Source organism: Castanea sativa, chromosome 12, assembly GCF_040712315.1.
Source record: "Castanea sativa cultivar Marrone di Chiusa Pesio chromosome 12, ASM4071231v1".
Lineage (NCBI taxonomy): Eukaryota > Viridiplantae > Streptophyta > Magnoliopsida > Fagales > Fagaceae > Castanea > Castanea sativa.
The window spans coordinates 2,396,478-2,416,197 of NC_134024.1; the positions used below are offsets into that span (position 1 = coordinate 2,396,478).

General features: G+C 34.4%; 1 protein-coding gene across 1 annotated transcript; it reads right to left on the reverse strand.

Moving 5' to 3' along the window:
• Positions 1-7,897: 7,897 nt before the first annotated feature.
• LOC142619470 (patatin-like protein 2) lies at positions 7,898-11,535 on the reverse strand (the record flags this gene model as incomplete). Its single annotated transcript, XM_075792570.1, has 8 exons — positions 7,898-7,961; positions 8,053-8,225; positions 8,593-8,652; positions 8,749-8,910; positions 9,017-9,181; positions 9,289-9,298; positions 10,401-10,585; positions 11,419-11,535. Coding segments are annotated over 8 exons (936 nt in total), but the record flags the coding sequence as incomplete, so codon positions are not given.
• Positions 11,536-19,720: the final 8,185 nt, after the last annotated feature.

Sequence of the window (19,720 nt, forward strand, 5' to 3'; positions counted from 1 at the left end):
GATCAAATTCAAGCCCGGAATGTCTACTTTCTAAAACGTTTGGCACGTGTCAAATGGTTCCCTACCGTTCAAGATTTATTTTCGAAATGGTGACCAAAGGTCACTTTCAACACATTTTCAAAGCGATTAATTCTCCGGAATAACTAGCCACTAATGTATTTATTTCCAATAGTTTGATTTTGGGTGGATTGTCCTCAAGGTATAGGCATAATATTTTAAAACCAAATCCGTGAAAAAAAAGTTAGACTTCCATTTTTACACCATTCTATCGGCGCATTGTTGGATTCCGAATTTCAGGTAACTCGGTGGGGAATTTTTCAAATGACAATAACTCTCATGATTTGTGTCGAAAAAATTCAAAATATGTGATCAAATTCAAGCCCGGAATGTCTACTTTCTAAAACGTTCGGCCTGCATGAAATAGTTCCCTACCATTCAAGATTTATTTTCGGAACAATGACCAAAGGTCTCTTTTCAACACATTTTCAAAGCAATTAATTCTCCGGAATAACTAGCCACTAAAGTATTTTTTTTTCCAATAGTTTGATTTTGGGTGGATTGTCATCGAGGTATAGGTATAATACTTTAAAACCAAATCCGTGAAAAAAGTTAGACTTCTGTTTTTACGCCCTTCTTTCGGTACATAGTTTGAATCCGAAATTTTTCTAACTCGGTGGATTATTTTTCATACGACAAAAACTCTCATGACTTGTGTCCAAAAAATTCAAAATTTGTTTTCAAATTCCAGCCCTAAATGTCTACTTTCTAAAACATTCGGCCCGCATCAAAGAATTTCTTATCGTTCAAGAGTTATTATCAAAAACGTGACAAAAGGTCACTTTTCAACATATTTTCATATGCCCACTTTCAGATCTACAAAGTATGAGTCCCACTCAAACCCCAACTCACCCATGGCCCAATGCAAGTCCTTGATAGTAATGATCATGCAAATATGCATGGGCCATGGCAATCAAATTGAAAAAATGTGAAATTGTTAAAATTCGCATCTAATAATAAAAACATATTAAGTGATGTAATATAGCTTAAAGTTGATTAATTAAACTATTATATAATTAAAAGAGACATAATTTACCTGAATTTTGGATTTTATCCAAATAGGCCCACTTTCAATTCTACAAAGTGTAAGTCTCACCTGAAGACCAGCACACCCATGGCCCAATGCGAGTCCTTGATAGTAATGATCATGCAAATATGCATGGGCCATGGCAATCAAATTTAACTAATGTGAAATTGTTAAAATTTGCATTCAATAAAAAAAAAACATATTGAGTGGTGTAATATAGCTTAAAGTTACACTAAGTGTAACTTAAACTTAATCCTATATATAATTGTATTTTTTAAAAAATTGATCTATCAATTTTTAACTTCTTATATTTTTTTGTAAAATAATTTTAATTTTAATTTAATTGAATATACGGTTCTACGAGTGATTCATTAGTTGAATCAGTAACTCATTGACTTAAATCTCACATTTTTTTCTGAATTACAAAATATAGATGTTGACGAATGTCACAATATAAAGATTCCAAAACTTGGTAGACTTAACAATAATGGACTGCAATTGAGTAGATGAGATATTTGCAATCTAATGACAATAAGCCTTTACTTCACAACTCTTATTGCAATATATAGCAAATAATTGAGGAAAAAATTTGGATGAATTTGTTGTAATGATATTTTTGTTATGATTATTTATTGTTTCATATTTGTTATTGTAATATATTACAAAATAATTGCTATCAGGTTATTGCAATTATATCTTTGTTGCGATAGACTATTATTTCAAGATTTTCATTGTAATAGATTGCAAAAGTAATTTGTACCAATTTATTGTAATGATTTTTCATTTTAAGTTATTGTAACAAATTTTATTAAAACAATAAAGAATTAAGGCCTTTATTGCAATTGAAAATTATATGTTATAATAACTAATTAATTTTATAACCTATAATTTTCACAAGGGAGCCAAGGCCTTTGTCTATGTTGACCCAATATGAGTACTACTACTAAAACTACTTGTAACTGGTCCATGTCCACCCAATATGAGTACTACTACTACAACTACTTGTAATGAGAAAAAGAGATCTTGGATTTGGGAACATTTTACTACAGTCGGAGGTAGAGATTCTAAAAAATCTAAGGTGGCTTGTAAGTATAGTAGGGCTAATTATGCTACCGTTACTCACACAAATGGGGCAAAAATCTTGATTTCACACATTGGAAAGCAATGCAATAAATATCCAAATAGTGTAGGTAGGAGCTAAATCACCCTAGCATTTGAACCTACAACTGAAGGACATGGTAGTCTTGTCGCAATACCTTTTTAGCGTTAAGGCTTTTAGGCAAGTATTAGATGAGATGGTAATCCTAGATGAGTTGCCATTTAGGATTATGGAGGGTAAAGATTTTAAGAGATTCTTGCATGTAGCTTGTCCCAAATGGACTACAAATAAAATACAAAGTCGGATGATAGTTGCAAGAGATTGTTTCAATGTCTTTTTGAGGGAAAAGAAGAAGTTAGGGAAATCTCTTAGGGGCAAAGAATTTGCTTACCCCAGATACTTGGACATTCATGCAAAATTTAAACTACGGTCTCACTGCACATTTTATTGATGATGATTGGACATTGCACAAAAGAATAATAAATTTGTGTACTGGACAACCACAAAGGTGTCACACTTGGTGGGGCAATTGAATTGTGTTTGTTTCAATGGAATTCTTACTCTTATGGTTGACAATGCAGGTTCTAGTAGTAGTTTGATTGAGCTCTTGAAGGATGAGATGAGTTATTGCATATCAGATGTTGTGCTCATATTTTGAACCTTATAGTTCGTGAGGGGTTGAAAGATTTGATGAGTCGATAGCAAAGGTAAGGAATGTTATGAGGTATGAAAGATCTTCACCACAAAGGTGGAATACACTTCAGGCATGTGTGGAGAGGGAGGACATATTAAGTAAAAGTCAACTTTGCCTATATGTACCAACAAGGTGGAATTTTACTTACATGATGTTGGATAAGGTCCAAAAATTTCAAAAGACATTTAAAAGAATATAGGAGGTCGACATGAATTTCCTCCCTATACTTTGAGAGAGAGGGAGAAGGATGAAGATGGGGATTATGGAAATAGTGTGCGAAGTAAGAAAAGTAAAAAGGCTTTTTGGGGTTTTGAAAAGGGAAGATTGGAACAAAATTAGGTTGTTTGTGAAGTTCCTTCAACTTTTTTATGATTCTACATTATAGCTTTTGAGCTCTAAGGTTGTTACAACAAATCAATTTGTTCCGGAATTGATGTTGATTAGAGATAGAATTGAAAGGAGTGTTTAAATGGGAATGAGTTATTGAAGAAAATGGCAGAGTGCATAAATTCCAAAACTAGGGACGGAACCAAGATTCGATATTAAGAGAGACCAAAGTATAAACCAAAAAAAGTTTATGAAAATCAAAACTAACATCTATTTAAAGTTTTGCCGAATTTCGTCACCTTCATTGTGTTATTATCTCATATTTGCACAGTTTTGGATCACGTTGCAATTGATCAATACTAATTTAATCGTTGGTGATCTTTTGGGAATTTTGTTTGAAAAATTTCAAGAATTTGGACATCAATGCTGGCTTTTGAATTATTCATATTTGTTTTCTTTTTAAAAAATATTGTAGTTCACTTTTCCATTATCTATAAATCAAATAAATGTTTCATTATTTCTATATCAAATAGTTCTAATGCTTTAAAAATTAGTCCCCAAAAAAAAAAAAAAAACCCCAAACAAACATACCCATATGCTACAACAAAATTACTTTTAATAAAAAAAATTTCTAAAAATAGCTAATAATTCATAAAATAAACCAACAAATAAACATTATCAATTAATATTTAATAATGTATATTACTATCTAGCATCCACATATTTGATTCATAGTTCCCACGGCCTTCACTTTTTCTTTGCCTTAACTTTCCAGTTTTTCTATATTTTTGTTTATTTCTTTTCTTATCTCATTTGTCCTTATCTGAAACTCTCTTCTTTCAAAGTCAAGACTCATTTAGTTTGACAAATGACTTTTTAATTACACTGTAAACTCACACACATTGCAAAGCACATTGCACTAGCTATCAGTCTATCACAGGGACAAAATAGACGAAGTGGAAAGACAACAGAGAGATAAATAAACTCATATCAGAGAAGAGAGAGACATCAAAAAGAGATAACAACTCAAATCAAAGAAGAGAGGACCATGCCTCAGTCGATTACTCGTTTAAGAGTGTGGATAGTAGATCGGTGGAGACCAAGTCACTGGTTGTGGGCCTGTGACAGTGCAACTGCCTACTGGTATGTGGATCTGATGTCAGCGGCAGTGAGGAGTGGTGGAAGAATGAGACTATGAGAGCAGTGAGATTGAGAGAGAGAAATCAAATGGGTAACGATTGGGAACTTGTAATTGTTTTGTTTTGTGCATAATTTTTTGTTTAGACTGGAATTTTGATTTATTTTGTAGTTAATTCTGGGTTGTCTAGAGATTTTTGATGTTATTCTTGGAGTAATTTCTTTTGTTTAGATTGGAGGATTGTCCTATTATCCTTGGATAAATATGCAATGGGCAAAAGGATGTTACAACTTTTTTTTTTTTTTGGTTTTCATGGGGTTAATAAGTAAATATTTTGGAAGAGGGGGCCAAAAATATATTTTTTGGGGGCAAATTTTAAAATTTTTAGTTAAATATATATACAATGCTGTATTTTTTTCGAAATCTGGGGGGACATGGCCCCCCCCTTAGCCCTGACGTGGGTCTGTCTCTGTCCGGAACAAATTGAATCAATTTTTAATTGCTTATCTATGGTTTTACTAGTTATCCACTAATTGAAATTTTAATAATTATAATTAGGAGTACAAGACATTAAATGGAATTGAGATGCACTTTTAATGAACTTCATTCATTCTTATTTCTATACTTCTAATTAAGTAGTTGGTTACCACCACTCTCCCTTAGTGTGGTGGTCACTCTACAAGTATAAATGCTTGTGGGGTATGGGGGGCAAAAGTCGAGGTTCAAAACTCCAATACGGAGTTTCACACATATATACACTTAGATTAGGCTAGAATAGATATTCTATCTCATATATAAAAAAAAAAAAATAGTTAGTTTTTAAAATAAAAAATAGAAGATTTATGTATGTCTATATATATAATATTTGTAATTCTCATTCCTATACCTATACTTCTCATTCCCATTCCTATATTTTTCATTCCTATACTTTTAATTAAGTAGGTAGTTTAAAAAGAAAGAAAGAAGATTTGTGTGTGTATATATAATATTTGTAATTGTATTTTTAAAACTTATCTATCAATTTTTAACTTCTTATATTTTATATTTTTATTTTTTATTTAAATTTAATTGAATCTATGGTTTTACCTGTTATCCATTAGTTGAACTAGTTATCCACTATTTAAAATTTTAATAATTATAGTTAGGAGTACAAGATCTTAGAAAGTTTAAAGAACTTCATTCATTCCTATACTTCTAAGTTCTAATTAAGTACTTAGCTTTTTATATTAAAAAAAAAAAAATTAGAAGATTTTTGTGTATATATATTTGTAATAGTATTTTTAGATCAATTTTTAACTTCTTATATTTTTTGTAAAATATTTTTATTTTTATTTAAATTTAATTGAATCTATGATTTAACAGTTATCTATTAGTTGAACTAGATATCCATTAGATGAAATTTTAATAATTATAGTTAGAGTACAAGAGATTAGATAGAATTGAGATGCTCGTTTAATGAACTTCATTCATTCATTTTTCTATACTTCTAATTAAGTACTTGGTTTAAAAACAATGAGGACATTAAGCTAGAATTCTTTAAAAGGTCTTGAGAAATGAATGGTTGGATATAGAAGAGAAGAGATAATTAAGGGTTCATCCCAATTATAATGAGAGGCCTAATGGGCCCAAATATCACCAAATCTACCTACAAAACAAAAATCCTAGCAACCTAAAAAAGCTTAGCTACAAAGAAATTTAAGTAAAAAACGTAGTTGAGATATTCGGATGGCGAAGTGGGAGATAGCTTAATAACCTCAATTTTTGATTTAGAATGAAATATGTCACTTAATATGAGTTGATGATGGATTTTTCAAGGCCACCCAAGTTACAAAATAGACACATCTTAAGACAGTATTTATATGGCAATTTCACTTTAGAGGAATGGCAAGATAAGTCACATGCACTTAAACAAACTAATCAACTAGTTACTTCTTCTTTTTTTAAATTTACATGATAGATTGTAAAATCATGTTTAACATTTCTTTTTCCATTTTAATTATTAAACTATTAGTAGTAGCTTTCTTTAGTGGGAAAATGTAATAATAATAATAATAATAAGAAGAAGAAGAAGAAGAAGGGGTGACTTGAGTGGTATTAGTAGCTGTCTTTAAAAGTTTAAACTAGCGGTAGATATTCCACAGAGCTGAGGGCAAGTATCGAAAACATGCTCAAATTTGCGCTTGTGATAGGCTAGAATCTGATTGTACCAAACTTGGGACCAATTTGAAGCCTGAGCATCACAAGAATACTGTGAAACCCAGCACTCTTCTCTAAATCAAACTTTGAAGGCCACGACCATTTGAGCAAAACCATTAGTTGCCCTTTAAATATTGCCTCAGAATAGCCGTGTCATTATGACATCGATCACATATCGGACTTATCTTTCAATCAATTTGGCTCATACCATTGACATAAGCATCAATATCATAGAGATAGCAATAACTTTCTTTTCCATATAAGAAAATTTTACGCTCCGTTTGTTTCGACGTAAAATATTTTACTGTAAAACGTTTGCAAGTGTTTGGTTAGTGTTCTGAACTAAACATTGCAAATATAAATCGGTCACCACTAGCCACCACATACTCAGCCACCGCCAACTATTGAAAAACACACCCACTGTAATCCCATCCAATCAGCCACCATCATCCACCTACCCAAACACCCAAGAGCCACCAAAATCACCACCAACCATTCAAAAGACAGCCATCAAAACAAGCCGCCACCAAAGATTCAAAAAACCGCCACCAACTACCAAAAAAAAACCACCAACCACCCAAAAAACAACCACAAACAACCCAAAAATCCATATTAGAAAGGCAAAAACACCCACAAAACCATATCAAAAACCTGAAAAGAAAACTCACGAACAAAGAATCTAATCTAAAAATTCAACAACCCAGTAAATTTAGCGGCGGCAAGATTAGAACAGTCACCAACAAGATCAGAGCAGCTACCAAAAACCCAAGCTACCGCTCAGTATCTAGATTCCGATGGATTTTGTGAGAGAGACGAGAGGAAGGAGGAGGTGTGAAATCTGTGGGTGGCACTGTAGGTGGGTGCAGAAGCTGGTGGGTGGTGTCGGTCTATGGATGGCGCTAGTCTGTGGGTGGCACCGGTGGGTTTTGGGAGAGATGGATTGGTGGGTGAGAGAAGGAATGGGTTGGGTGAAGACTTGTGAGAGAAAACTGAGAAGGAGAGATATTATGACAGGGAGAGATAGCGTAAGAGTTATTGGGACTAGAGTTAGTGTGCAAATGTAAAATGTTTTACCCAAATTTTAAGTGTAAAATATTTTATATAAATTTGCCTAGGTTGATTTGGTTGACTGAAAATATTTTACTTTTGACTAAATATTTTACTACAAAACAAACACTGTAAAATAAGAAAATATTTTCCTGCAAATATTTTACATCGAAACAAACGGAGCTTTAAATCCAATGTGAGACACTTGCATACTAATAACAACATAAATAATTAGCAATTTAACTTTATTAATATTAATAGTCATAGAAACTTCTTTTTCTGAAAATTATATCATTTGGAGGTACCCATTCTTTATTTTCCGTGTTGTGATCCTGCTTCAGCAAGCCTTTTATGCATGGATAAAACTTTAGCTGCACTGCATAGATAAGTAGAAACATGCAAAATCAGCATATATGATATGATGCCAAGTTTCTGAAGATTCAAATACTACAAGAATAGTGACATACCTGCTGAGAGCCTCTCTATTTGTACCTTGATTAGTAGGCTCAAGAATTCCAGTATCCAAATTCACCCTCGAAACCGGTTTATCTGATAATTCCTCTCTAATTTTCACAAGATTATCCAAGTTTTCTTTGGTGGCAATATCCACAGAAGAAATTGTTCTGTTTAATGTATCATCCTGCATTTGTTTTATGTGGTAGATTAGAGGACTGAAATGAAATTTAAAGAAACTTAGAGGGTCAATTTTGCATTTTGCCCCTTTTTTTTTCTTTCTCTTTTGACATAATTTGTGGCTATATGACAAATGAATGATTAGTAAATACCTAGAGTCAAAGATAATATTCTTGAGACTGAAAGATTTGAAGGTCAGTCCAAAGAACACAGTCCATTATGTCTTTATTAGCTTCCATAAGTGTATGCACTAATGGACTTTCATTCTTTTGGGTCAACCATTGATGCAAAGCCCACTTAACCACTTAATTGGCATCATAGGTATTTTCTATATTTTGTGAACCAGTTCCTAAGGATATAACTAGAAAACGAACTTTGGTGATTACTTTGCTAGAAATGATTTCTTTTATTGCTTCCCCAATAGCAAGCTTAGTCTGCAAAGAACAAATACAAATGAATAAATATTTTTATTGCTAGTTTTGAAAACTAAAAAATAAAAATTTAATTTAAAAATTAAATCTTCAAATTACTGGATTGTCAGCAGCAACACCACCATCAATTAGATTAAATTCCCTCACTTCCATTTTGGGATCATTGGTTTCAAAATAGTAAGCCGGTAGAAATGTTGGGGCAGCTGAAGTTCCTATGCATATATGTGAGAGCAAGGCATCCATGCTAGGATTCTTCTTCACCTTATAACCATGAAAAAAGGCATTGTTAAAAGACATTACATTCAAACATGAAAAGAACAATAATAATTGTAATAAAAAAATTAAAATTTTAATGATATAGACTAACCTTGTAACTAGAGAAGATAGTAGGTTGTCTTAGCTTGATATCATAGGTTGGAATCACTACATTTGTTAGTGTCTGGTGTAAATGGGTATCTCCTAACTTGTCTTTGAGGATTTTATGTAAATACTGGCCGTCATATTTTGGACCAGTCAAAATTTTGACCATCGGCTTCAGTAATTAGAGCAACCACATCAGCTCATTTAAAAGATTCCGTCTATTTTACACAAAAAACTTACTTTTAAGATTTTACACATTCACTTTTACAAAACACCCACATCAATCCATCTATCCTACCACCTCTATTAATTAAATAATCAATTTCCTTACTTTTTTATTATTTCTCTCAACTACCACACTATATACGCGCGCCTCTCTCTCTCCTTCTCTTCATTTCTGATTCATTTCTCTCTCTCTCTCTCTCCTTCTCTTCATTTCTTCCCTTCATTTCTCTCTCTCTCTCTCTCCTTCTCTTCATTTCTCTTTCATCTCTCTCTCTCTCTCTCTCTCTCTCTCTCTCTACCCAAATCAACTCTCCCTCTCAATCAACTCTCCGATCCACCCCGATCCGCTCCGATCCACTCGCTCCGAGCTCCGATCCACTCCGATATGCTCCGATCCACGCTCCAATCTACTCTCCTTAGCTTCGATCCGCTCCGATCCAAGCTCCGATCCACGCTCCGATCTACGCTCCAATCTACTCTCCCTAGCTCCGATCCACGAGTTCCGATCCAGTCAAGCACCGATCAAGCTCCGATCAAGCGTCGATCTGTGTTTGTGTATCTATGTTTTTTTTTTTTTTTGAGCAAGTGTCTGTGTTGATTTTCTATGTGGATGTGTTTGTGTGTGGGTGTGTTTGTGTGCATCTGAGGAAAAAGAAGAGGATGAGGAGTTGAGTTTTAGCTGGGTTGGTTGAGCACGAAAAGGAGAGAGAAAAAAAGGAGCGAACGGAAATGATAAAATAATGGTATAAACGAGCTATAGTAACCGTGTTAATATACACGGTTACTGTAGTTCGGGGATGGATTTACAAAATTTTAGACATTTTTAAACCCACTGATGTGGGTGTTTTTTTGCTCAAAATGTGTAAAATTGGTAGTTATGTTTATTTTAGAAACTTTTACATCCACTGATGTGGATGCTCTTACTCTGTTGCTCAAAGAAATATATAGAAGATTAGTTTAATAACTTAATATATATATATATATATGTGTGTGCGCGCGCGCGTGAGAAAAAATAATAATAAAACTATAACTTAGTTAATATTATTTTCTATATAAAAAAATTAAAAAAAAAACAAAACAAAAACAAAAACAAAAACAAAACAAGCAAACCCCACAACATTAGTGGCATAGGTGTTGATGGTTGATATTTTATCATCAAGATTTACCTGTTATGTTGAGGGAAGATTTTAGGGCAGTGATAAAGATAGAAGTTTTTGATATCTTTTGCAGCAAACAAAGGGCGATTGTTTTCATTTGGGGCAGTTAGCATGCTAGTCACAAGTCCACCAGTGCTAGTCCCAGCAATTATATCAAAATAGTCAGCAATTCTTGCATCCGGCCCATCCAGTTTCTGAACATATATAACCAATTGAAAATAATTTTTACCAAGAAGAAGAAGAAATATAATGTCCATCAATGGGATACATGCAAGCTAGAAAATAATGACACATCTAGAAATTTTTTCTTAGGATCTGAACTTTGGTATTTATAAAGAGGTTAAGTCTTTTTTTTTTTCTTTTTTCTTTTTTTGAGAGAGAATATAAACAGGTTAAGTTAAACATGAAAGAGATACATACAGGTTTAAAAAAAAAAAAAGTGATATATATATAGATGATTTTGACTTATACGTATTCGGCAATGGGTAAATTGAACTTTATTTCACACACCAAAAAGAAAAGAAAAAAATCAATTAAACTTTTACAACACCCTATATTATTGTCAACCATAACTACTAGAAATTGTACCCAAAAAAATACTAGGAACTAAGGGAAGAAAATAAATACTGGGAACTAAGGGAAGACAGTTGACATATATATTGACGACTTAATTATCTAACCCATCTCAATCCTAGTAGACCAACTTTGAGTTTTTCTAAAAAAAATTAGAGTAACAGTTTAAAATTTGATAGGGTAGACCAGATTTGGGTTTTCTAAAACAATAATTGTAGGCTACATAATTTTTCACAATCTTTTTCACAACTATTTAGTTAAAGTATCATGATTGATTAAGCTTGTATCAAATCGAAACCACTTTAATATATAATCTATTTAATTTTCTGAAATCATTACAAAGAAAGTCATTGGTCTTTTTTTTTTTTTTTTAAACCAAGTCTAACTTAATCTCAAAATTTTAAGGTTGATTAGTTAAACTATTATATAATTAAAAGAGACATAAATTAATCGCCTGAATTTCGGATTTTAGGAACTCAATCATAATGCTTGGAATTATCCCTCTTATTCCTCCTCCATCAATGCTAAGAATGGTGATTAGATCTCCATATTCTTCAGGATTAATTTCAAAAAGAGGTTGTGTTTGATCCGTTGGAACAATACAATGAAAATATAAGTATTATTAAACGTTATGCGTATAAGAGGTATCAAAGGCTGTGTGTATGAGAATAGACTGTAAAGAATACTTAACGTAACCATGTGCTTGAAGGTCTACCTATATATACTAGTAATAAATGTACGTCGGTAATAAATTTTTAGCTATGCGTATGGCATTATTACAACTTGTTGTAACATTGTCACATGCATATCAATATCACAACATATTGCAATGTTGTCATGCTTATCTGAAAAAACAAGAACAAAAAAAAGCTATTGAATATTAAGCTAAAAAAAGACCGTGATGAAAAGAGATATGTATTACAACGTACTGTTCGTTAATTAACCTAGAAAAGAAAAACTAGGGTTATAATTTTGTTTGGGGGGGGGGGGGGGGGGGAGGTGGGTTTTTATCCTTTATTTTTAAAACATTTGGCAAAATATCCTATTTTCAAATTATATATATAGCATTATAGTGTCATTGTTTGAAACTCGATTTCTAGAAAATCGAGTTCTACTTATGACTTGATTTTAAGATTTTCGAGTTATAGCTGAATTCTGCCACGGTGGACTAGCTGACATGGCTTTTTGCAGTAAAAAATCCAGGTGGAACAACAAAATCGAGTTCCATATTGTTAGAAATACTGAATGATTGTATTGTATTTCTCAACTAAAGAATATACATGTGTGCTTTTATATAAGAGGCATAGGAGTGAAGTACAAGTAAACGTGTAGTACAAAAATGTGTGTTATACAAGTAATCTAGTTGGGCCTAAAACCCATAACACTATACACATTAACAGCCCCCCTCAAACTCAAGGTGGATGTGAGACGAACTTGAGGTTGTCAACCAAAGTACGAAGGCGTCCCTTAAGATATGACTTGGTGAAGATATCTGCAAATTGATTTGTAGAGGAGACTGAGATTAGCTTGAGAGCACCATAGACAAGATGATAACGGATAAAATGATAATCGATCTCGATGTTTTTAGTCTGTTCATGGAAGACATCATTGTGAGTAATATGAATGACACTCTTATTATCACAATAAAGAGGAGTAGCAGAGGATGTAGACACACCTAAGTCTTTGAGAAGTCATCGTAGTCAAAGAAGCTCAGATGTGGTATCAGCAAGGGCACGATATTCTGCTTCAGTACTAGAGTGGGCCACATGAGTTTGTTTCTTGCTTCGCCAAGAAATCAGAGAAAAACCAAGAAGAAAGCAATAACCAGTGGTGGACCTGCGATCAGTGAGATCTCCTGCCCAATCAACATCAGAAAATACACAGAGAACAAGAAGAGACTGAGCAGAGTAGAAAAGACTATGAAAGAGAGTGCTCTTTAGGTATCGAAGAATGCGTAGAACAGCAGTATAGTGAGTCGATCATGGAGCAGACAGACACTGGCTCACCCGGTGAACATCATAGGAAATGTCTGGACGAGTAACAGTGAGATAAACTAGGCTGCCAACTAAGCGTCTATAAAGAGAGGGATTAGACAATGGTTTTCCTCCTAAGAGAGTCATATGCGCATTAAGCTCAACTGGAGTGTCAACAGTCTTGGTATCAGTAAGTTCAGCTCAAGACAAGAGTTCAAAGGCATACTTGGCTTGAGTAATGTAAATTCCATCTATAGAATGAGTGATTTCAAGACCCAAGGGGTAGCTGAGATGTCCAAGATCTTTCATCTCAAATTGCTGACTAAGAAAATCCTTGAGTTCTTGAATGCCACTGAGGTCATCACCATTTATGATCATATCATCCACATACAGGAGAAGTAAAATAGTGCATTTGTTAGTGCGACGAAGAAATAAGGCAGAATCATAATGACTGGCCATGTAACCCAAGCGAGAGATAGTAGAGCTGAATTTGGCAAACCAAGCTCGTGGAGCTTGTTTAAGGCCATAAAGTGCACGTCGAAGGTGACAAACCTTGTTTGCTTCAATAGAAAGACTAGGAGGAGGTTGCATATAAACTTCTTCACTTAAATCCCCATTAAGGAATGCATTTTTGACATCCATCTAGAAAATGTCTCATTTACTGGCAGCAACAACAGCTAAGAGAGCACGAACAAATGAGATACGAGCAACCGGAGCAAAGGTCTCTTCATAATCAATCGCATACTCCTGTGTAAAACCTTTTGCAACAAGACGAGCTTTGTAGTGCTCAATGGACCCATCAGAGCAAGTCTTAATCTTGTAGATCCACTTACAACCAACCATAAATTTCCTAGGGGGGAGAGTAACCAAGTCCCAAGTATGGTTTTTAGATAATGCATCAAGTTCCTCTTTCATTGCAATCTGCCATAAAGGGTTAGTGGAAGCCTTACGATAGGTGTGAGGTTTGTGCAATGTAGCAATGGCAGTGTAACAATGATACTCAAGTAAATGTGCAGGAATGGATCTTACCCGAGTTGAGTGACAAGGTGAAATGTTTTGTGCAAGATCTTCAGGCGGAGCAGGAGCAGGGGACCCAAGCTCAAGGTTGGGTAGCTCGTCTTCGACCGGTTCATCTTCCACCTATTCATTAAAGGGGGAATTAGGAAATAGATCAAGGATATCTGGTGGTTGGACAGAAAAGTCTACAGGAGAATCAGGAGCAACTACAGGAGGATCAGGAGCAGCTACAGGAGGGTCAAGAGTAGCTACAGGAGGAATATGTGTCTCATCTAGAAATAGATCTAAGACAAAGGAGAAAGACAGAGAAGTACGAAAATGAGAGAGCTCGACAAAGAGGCGATGTTCCCAAAAGACAACATTGCGGGAGATACGAAAACGATGAGAAACAGGATCGTAACACCGATACTCCTTTTGAGTTTTGTCATAGCTAAGAAAACAACAAAGTCTTGACCTAGGCTCAAGTTTGTTATACTCATGTGGCTGAAGAAGAACGAAACAAGCAGAACCGAAGGAGCGAAGGTAGTGATAGTCTGGAGGTGACCCAAAAAGGCGCTCATATGGAGTTTGATTTTGGATGACATGATTGGAAATTCGATTAATAGCATGAAGAGCAGTTTCACCCCAAAAAGGAGCGGGAACTTTGGCAAAGAGAAGGAGAGCACGAACAGTGTCAAGAATATGACAAAGTTTTCATTCAACTCTACCATTTTTGCTGAGAGGTACCTGGACAAGTTAGTTGATGAACAGTGCCATAGGAATGCAAAACAGCTTGGAAAGCATATTGAGTGTACTCAAGATCATTATCAGATCAAAAAATTTTGATACGTTTGGAAAATTGGATTTCAACCATTTTTGCAAAATTAGAATATACTTGCAATAATTCAGAACGATGTTTCATATTAAAAAATCTAGCTATAGCGAGAGTAATCATCAACAAAGACAACAAAATACCGAGATCCACCAATACTAGAGACAGAAGAAGGTCCTCAAACATCAGAATGAATAAGGTCAAAGATATCAGTGGATATTATTTCACTAGTATTGAAAGGTAAAGCTGGTTGTTTTCCTAACTGACATGAAACACAATCAAAATTTTTTGTAGACACTGAACCTAACAAACCTCTAGAAGCCAATTGTTGTACACAAGAAGAAAATGCGTGACCAAGTCGAGCATGCCAAAGTGCAAGGGAAGGAATAGAAGAAACTGTAGCAGCTGCGGCAACAAAAATAGGAGCAATAAGTGGAAGACGAAGGTTGTCCACGGGAAACATACGCCCAACTCTGGGACCAGTCCCAAGCTCCTGTCCCGTCCTTAGATCCTGCACAATACACCCAGAATAATCAAATATAATGCGATAACCCAACTCAGCTAATTGTGCCACAGAAAACAAATTGTAAGAAAGGCTAGGAACATTAAAGACCCTAGGAACAGAGAGGTTGGAGGTCAAAACGGAACCTATATTATGACCAGACATTGTGGAACTATTTGCTATGCGAATATTAAGAGGGTGTGGTGCAGGTTTAAGTTCAGAAAATAAGGACGAGTGAGGTGCCATGTGATTGCAACAAGCAAAATCCATAAGCCAAGAGGAAGGAGACATACCAGATAAAGCTGAGAGAGAAGAGGAAGAAGATGCATTACCAACCATACGAATGACATTGACGATGATGTTTTTAAGGTCATCTGTGGACATGGTGAAAGTGCGACCTGAAGACTTAGACTGTGCAGAGACGGGAGCCATTGAATGGACACTCTCAGTGTTAGCAACAGTAGTAGCAGAAATTGAAACAGCTGATTTGTTGCGATGATAGCAAGTCTCAATTTTGTGGTCAAAATGTTTGCAAAAATTGCAAAAATATTTGTTGGATTGTCGGCAACGATTATTGCAATAAGAAGAAGACCTATCCTTATTCTTCATTTAGAAGAAAAATATGCAAAAATGGACTGCAAAAATGAAATCTATGCGAAAAACTAGGTAAGGAGCACTTGGATAGCAAAAAAAAGTCAACCCGGAGAAAAATCAACGGTCAAAGTCAACCTTCAGTCAAAGTCAACACGAGTCAACGCCTGGTCAACGGTTTGGAAAATGATGACGTGGCAGGTGACATCAACAAGTGAATGGACGCTGATGTCAGCTGATGACGTCAGTAGGTGCAAATCCGGCGGGTGCAAGCGCGTGAGGAAGGCAATCGGTGCGTGGAGGCGCGTGAGCTTCAACGCAAAATATTGGTGCGGCGCGTAAGGGTACGTGCGGGCTCCGATGACTTCAAGGTTTCCACGATTGAGTAGATCGGGATGAGACAATCACTGTGGTATCTGAAAAATGCTTATCGGTGCAAGATGCACTGCGGAGACACTAAGTGCAGTGGTCTGTGTGGTGCGGGACTCCTTAACGACTACGGCTGCAAGTTTGGAACCCAAGGACAACGACTAGAAAACGTTGGAGGTTCTACGGCAAAAAACTGCGGCGGCTGCTGTGATGGTGGAAGCGATGTTGAGAATGAAGTAACACCAATATAGACAAGACTGCTAAGAAAATGTCAGAGTAGTGGCTCTGATATCATGTTAAAAATACTGAATGATTGTATTGTATTTCTCAACTAAAGTATATACATGCGTGCTTTTATATAGGAGGCATAGGAGTGCAGTATAAGTAAACGTGTAGTACAAGAATGTGTATTATACAAGTAATCTAGTTGGGCCTAAAGCCCATAACACTATACACATTAACACATACAAATCAAGCAGACCCACGCAGCAACCAATCATCCACCACCATCAGCAACTATGGAAACTCAACCCAAGCACTAAAACCCAGCCATTACCACCACCACTACAGTAGCACCAAAACCCAGTAACCACCACCTTCATTAGCAACCAACCACCCCCCACCACCATTAGCAATGAGCAACCACAGAAACCCAGCCATCACCACCACCACCACCACAATAACACTGAAAACCAAGATCAACCAACTCAGAAAACCTAAACAATTTTGCAAACAGCCCTCTGCTACCTTGATTTATCTCTGGTGGATGTGTGGTATGAGCTTCTCACTCTTTCTTTATATTTGTTCTGCAATTGCGAGACTGCAACTTCAATTTTTTTAGATAGCTTCAGCCGTTCAAGTCTTTTTGATAGAAGATAAAAATTGTAAAGTAAAAAGTAAAGCTATCTGCCCATCTCTACCTCTAGACTAGTTTATGTGGCAGTGGATTTCAACTGAACTAAGCAAGTATCTAAGCCAAAACCAAAAACCAAAGCAACTAATAGATGTTCATGCTATTGCATTTAATGGATGTGACACCCAAGTGATTGATGCAGATAAACATTTCCATAGAACTTTATTTTGTAGAATTCCAATTATATATTTTTTTTAAAATTGTACAAAAATCGATCGAGTTCTATGTAACATTTTAACATTTTTAGTCTTGACAATCACATCAGCAAGTTCCACCATGGCACAAAGCACATGAAACTCGATCTTATTAATATCGAGTTTCAAAACAAGCACATTTTCCTCCATAGTTTTGAAATTGGAACATTTGGTTAAATAGTTTGCAATGGCCCATTTTCTCCCAAGTGTGTTTTCTGGCTTTAAAAGATTCCTATATTTAATTGGAAAGCCTGACCCATAAGGCGGTGGCATCCCAACAGGCCCACTTTCAAACCTGAAGCCCAACTCACCCATGGCCCAATGTGAGTCCTCGGTCGTTACAATCATGCAAATATGCATGGCAATCAAATTGGACAAATTCGCATCACCCTTCTAGTTAGCCAATCATTCATGCTTTTTCAAATTTAATATCATTGATCTTGAGGTTAACTATTGAGCTACTTTAGGATTGTAGTTATTAAATCTAGACCGACCAAAACGATTGGATTGATAACTTGGTACTTAGATTGGCCCGAGTTTTTTACTAGACCATTTAAGCATATTATCAAATCAAATCCAATGAGTTCTTTAGAACTCGTTTAGATGGATTCTTAAAAATGTTCAAATTTTCTCAAATAATACTTCAAATAATTTATTTATATAATTTTTAAATTTAAAATTTATGAATAGTTTGACATTTTGGTTTTTTGGAAAAAGAAATTTTCTATATTAAAGAAAAATATAAACAAGTGCAATATCTTTGATGGTTTATTAATAATAATTATTTCTAAAATGTATCTCTCAATTTATATGAATTATTAGAATTTTTTTATTTTTTCATTATATTTTTGTAGTATTAATTATTTCTACTAATTAATTATATTTGTGTTTGACATTTTTAATATATGTCTATCTTTGTCATAGTTGTGTGTGTATATATTTATCTTTCATAAGTTAGAGCCTCTTTGGGATGTGATACAAGTTTCGGCTTATTTGAGTTTTTAGCTTTTTTTTTGGTACTATTTATGGATCTTATTGTACTATTCAACTAACTTTTAACTTTTTTTTCCTATACTTTCAACAAAACGCTTTCAGTTTCAATTAAATAAACTCAATATTCTTATATGTCAAATAACCTTATAGCTAGGTATTTCTTTTAATATAGACTAAAGTCTATATCTATTTATTTTTTTACTATTTATGGGTCTTATTGTACTATTCAACTAACTTTTAACTTTTTTTTTCTACACTTTCAACAAAACACTTTCAGTTTCAATTAAATAAACTCAATATTCTTATATGTCGAATGACCTTATAGCTAGGTATTTATTTTAATATTGACTAAAGTCTATATCTATTTATATACTATAACTTAAAAGGGTTGAGGAATTCCAATGTAGGAGAGTTAGAGTGTTGAAGAGCCTGAATTTCTAATTTACAATCAAATCTGTCATTCACAATATAAAATGATGACCGATCTCTCAAGGTCACCCTAGTTACAAAAGAGACTTGACATTTTTAGGCAAAGTATTCATATGAAAGTAAAGTTCCATGCACCTTAACAGACCAATTCTTACTTCATTTTTTTTTTTTTTTATAAAAAGATTACGTGATAGATTGTGATATCATGTTTAACATTTTTTTTCAATTTGAATTACTAGTAGGTAGCTTTTTTCTTTTTTTCTTTTTTTTTTTCTTTTTTTTTTCTAATGGAAGAAGGGGTTAGTAGGTAGCTTTCATCTTCAAGTTAGGACCACTGCATTTTTTTACATTACGGCAACTCTATTGAACATGTCACTCCAATGGATGATTTGTCTTCTTATATATGGATGAAACCAATGTGTAAGGCATTTTTTCCCTTTGATATTGGAATACATTCTAAAGGGTAGGTAACAACCTTCAATCACGCAAGAAAGTCTTTTGTAAGAACTTAATGAGTGAATACCACATAAAAAGTTGGTAGGATCAATTTTTGCAAAAAGTATAAAACTATATCATATGGTATTTATTCACTGTACCATTACATGAATGCATGACTTAGTATAATAAATAGACAAGTTACTTTCTCTAATCTTGCCACCAATTGTTTGTAGAATAAATTCTTTTACTAATAAGGGTGTTTAGTCAGTTTAGAGCTCTTCTACCAATTGATCGTTCTTTTAGGTTTGTTATTTTTAGTCCACACTCACTAGTTAATTACAAAGAGAAATCTCTTAAGCGCAGTCTCAAGATGCTCCTTTTTTGTTTCAAAACCAAGACCTCAATTTGAAACATATATTAATGATAGTGTCACCTCAAATCTAAATATATAATAACATAATATGGGAAAGCTTGGAATTATGTGTGCATTTGCATACTGCTCTTCAGCGTTTGCATGTGGCTGGCC